Source organism: Salmo salar, chromosome ssa13 (genome assembly GCF_905237065.1).
Source record: "Salmo salar chromosome ssa13, Ssal_v3.1, whole genome shotgun sequence".
Lineage (NCBI taxonomy): Eukaryota > Metazoa > Chordata > Actinopteri > Salmoniformes > Salmonidae > Salmo > Salmo salar.
Window position 1 is genome coordinate 2754574 of NC_059454.1, and position 5848 is coordinate 2760421.

Sequence of the window (5848 nt, forward strand, 5' to 3'; positions counted from 1 at the left end):
ATGGAGAAATACAAGAGAGGCCCTGTTTTAGGCAGCGGTGCATATGGAACCGTGTACAAAGTGACTTGTCTGACAACTGGGAAGGAGTATGCCTTGAAATATCACAACAGCAACAGAGGCATAGAAGATACAATAGTGAGAGAATTTTCATGTCTCACTGCACTAAGGGGTCACCCATATGTGATCGACATGCACGATTGTTTTGTAGATGATGGCAAGATAGCCATGCTCATGGCCTACGCACCCTACACGTTGAGCGACGCTATCCACAATGGATACGGTGTGAAGTCGTACTACGAACAAGACCGTTGGCTACAGTGTCTCCCTTTGAGTTTCGTTGCTCACTTTAGTACACAGGTGGCTAATGCCCTGTCATACATGCACAGACGGAATATAATACACAGGGACATTACGCCTTACAACGTGCTGCTGACAGAAGATCTCACAGTGAAAGTGGCTGACTTGGGCCTCTCTAGACTTTCCATGGAAGTGATGAGCCCAAATGTGGTCACGGAGCCCTACAGGGCCCCTGAATTGTTTTCCCAAAGACATGCATCTGCAAAGTACACATGTGCCATAGACATGTGGAGTCTAGGGGTTATGATAGTGGATGCAATGCAAGGGAGGTGTGTATTCGTTGGCAGTAACATCAGATGTGAGAATAAGTCCATCTACAAGATCATCACAAGGACTCTATTTCCCAAAGAGAACCACAGTGCATCCACAAGCACACACTGCGACCCTGACAACATAATGCCTAAAGTGATGCAGTGTGAACTAGTGAAAAGGATAGTCTTCAGATTGCTCACTGTCCGTGACACAGAGAGAATGTTGGCTCATGAACTGCTTCAGGACAGAGAATGGATGCATGCTGCCGATATGACCAAGGAAGACCAAGATATAGTCAGAGGCCAGATACAGAGAAATGAAAGTACAGATTGTGCGAAGTGAAGACAAAACACTAGCTGGACAGGGTGTGATGAGTCTTTAACCTCTCTAGGGTATGTGGGACGAAATCGTCCCACCTACGCAACAGCCAGTGTAATCCCGTGGCGCGTTATTCAAATTCCTCAAAAATGCAAAAACTTCAATTTTTCAAACATATGACTATTTTACACCATTTTAAAGACAAGACTCTCGTTAATCTAACCACACTGTCTGATTTCAAAAAGGCTTTACAACGAAAGCAAAACATTAGATTATGTCAGCAGAGTACCCAGCCAGAAATAATCTGACACCCATTTTTCAAGCTAGCATATAATGTCACATAAACCCAAACCACAGCTAAATGTAGCACTAACCTTTGATGATCTTCATTAGATGACAACCCTAGGACATTATGTTATACAATACATGCATGTTTTGTTCAATCAAGTTCATATTTATATCAAAAACCAGCTTTTTACATTAGCATGTGACTAGCATGTGACTAGCATTCCCACCGAACACTGCCGGTGAATTTACTAAATTACTCACGATAAACATTCACACAAAGCATAACAATTATTTTAAGAATTATAGATACAGAACTCCTCTATGCACTCGATATGTCCGATTTTTAAATAGCTTTTCGGTGAAAGCACATTTTGCAATAATCTCAGTAGATAGCCCGGCATCACAGGGCTAGCTATTTAGACACCCAGCAAGTTTAGCACTCACCAAAGTCAGATTTACTATAAGAAAAATGTTATTACCTTTGCTGTCTTCGTCAGAATGCACTCCCAGGACTTCTACTTCAATAACAAATGTTGGTTTGGTTCAAAATAATCCATAGTTATATCCAAATAGCGGCGTTTTGTTCGTGCGTTCAAGACACTATCCGAAAGGGTAAATAAGGGTGACGAGCATGGCGCAATTCATGACAAAAAAATTCTAAATATTCCATTACCGTACTTCGAAGCATGTCAACCGCTGTTTAAAATCAATTTTTATGCCATTTTTCTCATAAAAAAGCGATAATATTCCGACCGGGAATCTGCGTTTAGGTAAACAGACGAAAGAAAATAAAGCATGGGGTCGACTCGGGCACGCACCTAAGCCCATAGTACTCTGATCGGCCACTTGCCAAACGCGATAAAGTGTTTCAGCCAGAGGCTGCCTCGATATCGTTCAGCTTTTTCCCGGGCTCTGAGAGCCTATGGGAGCCGTAGGAAGTGTCACGTTATAGCAAAGATCCTCAGTCTTCAATAAAAAGAGCCAAGATGAAACACAACTTGTCAGACAGGCCACTTCCTGCATGGAATCTTCTCAGGTTTTGGCCTGCCATATGAGTTCTGTTATACTCACAGACACCATTCAAACAGTTTTAGAAACTTTAGAGTGTTTTCTATCCAAAGCCAATAATTATATGCATATTCTAGTTACTGGGCAGGTGTAGTAACCAGATAAATCGGGTTCGTTTTTTATCCGGCCGTGTCAATACTGCCCCCTAGCCCTAACAGGTTAACATGTTTATTCTGATGTTTCTTTTAAATGTATATTGAATATCCTTAAACAGTTATGATTATACATGCATGATTAATATGGTATCATTGTAGTGTCACAATAGATGTACAGGCAGGTATATTGTCAATAAACGATGTAATACATAAGGCATCACATGCATCCTATATGTCAGTGGTAAATACACAATACCAAGAGTATAGGTAAATTATTGCTTGCACTACACAAGACACACTATAGGCAACATAAAAAGTCAGTACATGAGTAGATTATTCATGATCAGAGTTGCCATCGTAATGAACAGTGGTATCAGGATGTGTGTGTTCAGGTTAGGTCCAGCAGACGGCCAAGACTTTTCCAAATCGACTATCATCCTCTTCAAGGTCCGTATACCTGCAGGGTGAGAGACAGGGTTAGTCCAATGCAAATAGTAGTAGTAGTAGTAGTAGTAGTAGTAGTAGTAGTAGTAGTAGTAGTAGTAGTAGTAGTAGTAGTAGTAGTAATGTAATTAAAAGGAAACAACGTTCAACACACTGTCACTGATGTTGAGCAGTTTCACCGGTCTCCTCACGTCCTCCAACTCCTTCAGATCTGGCATGGTCAACATTGGGTTTCTTCGGGTTGTTGTAGTGGTGGTGGCACTCGCCGAGGCTGCTAGTTGTACATTGGAGCATGACATGTCAGCTTGCCCATGTCTCTGATACATGAAATAATGGTATTGCTTATCACCATATCCCCAGAATGTGGTTCCTTCATTGATAATGAAACAGCACTGGTGTGAGCTTAACATTCTGCTCATAGTGTCATTCCACACTTCAATTAAACTCCACATGTTGCGATTTCCAGGTTCTATGTAGAACATAGAGATTGTAATGACTCCATTCAGTGGCTTGACAAAGGCTGCCCTGTTAACCGAGTCAACCTTGGCAGTGTAGTAGAACATAGCACATGTGTCTGCCTTCACACTCAGAGTAAAGGTCTCATTTCCTATCCTGTAAGTGCCTTCGTCGGTGCACGTGAGGAAGCGAATTATCACCTGGGACCCCACTGGGGTTTGCGTAACCTCATATATGTGTTCCCTAGCATACACAACGTTATTGTCTTTATAGAAAGGCTCAGTGGGACTCTCCAAGTATCCCGGCAACTTGACAGTGTTTCCCATTGTTGCTAGAATGGTGATGGGTTCAGGTCTCTCATGTGTAAGACCTGGCGCTCTTGTCAACACACAACACTCAAATGTACTTGCTGCAGTGAACAGCATACACATGTTGATAACAATGTGCATTTCCATAGTGACCGGTTGTATACAAGTGCTAGACAGAGTGGAGTCTTGACTGTGTTTACAGAGAGTGCAGCCTATGAATGGCTCCTGCAGGAGCAGTTGCTTCCTTTTATACCCCATAAAAACACACCCCCTTCCCCTGACATCTATGTATCAGCCACCCATGGCTGATTCAACCTACCCAATGTGAAGTCTATGAGGGGTAGGAGTAAGCAACATACAACTGACAAGTCCACGTACATGGGTTCCAGAGCTCCATCCTAGCTCTGTCACCAAAACACTGATAACATTGTAGCTCTGGATGTGTAAAGTGAGTGGTTACCCTATATATCACACCAATGAATGTTGGTGTGATATACAGGATCAGGTATGGGAATGCTGGACTAGTAGCAAAGTGTTGAGTGTGAAACGCAATACAAAGTCTCATACACAGGTGTCACTGTTTATTACAATAAATGATACATATAGACCCACATGTATATGCAACATAGCCTACTCAATCAGGATCAAAATATATACGCTAACAAGGAAATAAGTTTGTTCAAGAGAAACACACTCTTCAAGGAGTGAAATTCACGGATAAAGACAATTCCACCACAGGGCTGTAGCACATACTGACAGTTACGCCTCCTCTCGAACACTCCAGCCTTAGCTCTCCACTGTAGCCTAAGACGCGCCACATACTGAGACATTGTGATATACGTGATATGGCCCTCTGTATACAGGAGATACGTATCCAATTGAATGTCCTCCTCCTGCTCACCACACGAGTGATAAACGTTTTGCGTTGATCAAGGGCACAGGTATGTAACTGTCCAGAACAGCATCAGCATCCAGCAGATAGTCAGGGAGCTGTTGTTCAGCACTCCACTTGTCTACAAACACCGGGTTGCACAATGACTCTCCGTTCACCACATACACCTTGTTGAAACACTTGAAATAACAGCATATCATCTCCTTCCTAGCTCCTGTGATCGAGATCAAGGGTCTGGGTATGTAACTGGAAGACACAAACAGTACGCGCCGTTCCTCCTGCTGGCATGTGCTTTCAAAGTCCTTCAGTCTATAGGTTATGTACCGTGTGTATTCATGAACAAGCAGCTCTTGGTCCAGAATAGAGCTGTACTCTCCGCTATACGATGAGTCCAGGTCTACTAAGAAGTCGTACTTGAAGTCCTTATCCATCACAGTGTCATTCATAAACAGACCATGTGAGTCGAGCTCCTGTTTACCCCCTCTAATTACTGCATAATCCACAGAGAAAGTACCGTAAGCACCTCTTGTGTTCGATATTATATCACCTGTACTGACTGTGCTGGGATTCAACCCAGTTGCAGTATTATTAGCCAGAGTTACTGTTAGGTATATGAGTTACGGTTTGAATGATGTTACACTCCCTTGGCAAGGATGTATCTATTACAGTAATAGTATATTGTACAAAAACCAAGCCATATGATAAAAGCGCTTCCATGAAACATCAAGTCACAAGGCACTATAGGGGTAGTGTTAGGAGGAGCACAGTTAACCTGTTATGGCTAGGGGGCAGTATTTTCACAGCCGGATAAAAAAACGTACCCGATTTAATCTGATTATTACTCCTGCCCAGAAACTAGAATATGCATATAATTATTAGCTTTGGATAGAAAACACTCCAAAGTTTCTAAAACTGTTTGAATGGTGTCTGTGAGTATAACAGACCTCATTTGGCAGGTCAAAACCTGAGAAGATTCCATGCAGGAAGTGCCCTGTCTGACAATTTCTTGCCTTTCTTGATTATCTCTATCCATTACAGAGGATCTCTGCTGTTACGTGACACTTCCTACGGCTCCCATGGGCTCTCAGAAGGCGGCAAAAAGCTGAATCGTGGCTTTGCAGGCTCTGGCTGAAAAAAAGTAGCGCGTTTGGGTAGTGGCTGGTTACAGTACTGTGAGACTCAGGCGCGTGCCCGCGTCGACCCCATGCTTTGTTTTCTTTCGTCTGTTTACCTAAACGCAGATTCCCGGTCGGAATATTATCACTTTTTTATGAGAAAAATGGCATAAAAATTGATTTTAAACAGCGGTTGACATGCTTCGAAGTACGGTAATGGAATATTTAGAAATCTTTTGTCACGAAATGCGCCAT

The 5848-nt window shown here is 42.6% G+C and overlaps 1 protein-coding gene across 1 annotated transcript; it reads left to right on the forward strand.

Annotated features, from left to right (window-relative positions):
* On the forward strand, positions 1 to 951 carry LOC123726126 (cell division control protein 2 homolog 3-like). The gene has a single exon (XM_045692719.1). The coding sequence runs from the start codon at positions 1 to 3 to the stop codon at positions 949 to 951; it is 951 nt and encodes a 316-aa protein (XP_045548675.1).
* The last annotated feature ends 4897 nt before the right edge of the window (positions 952 to 5848 follow it).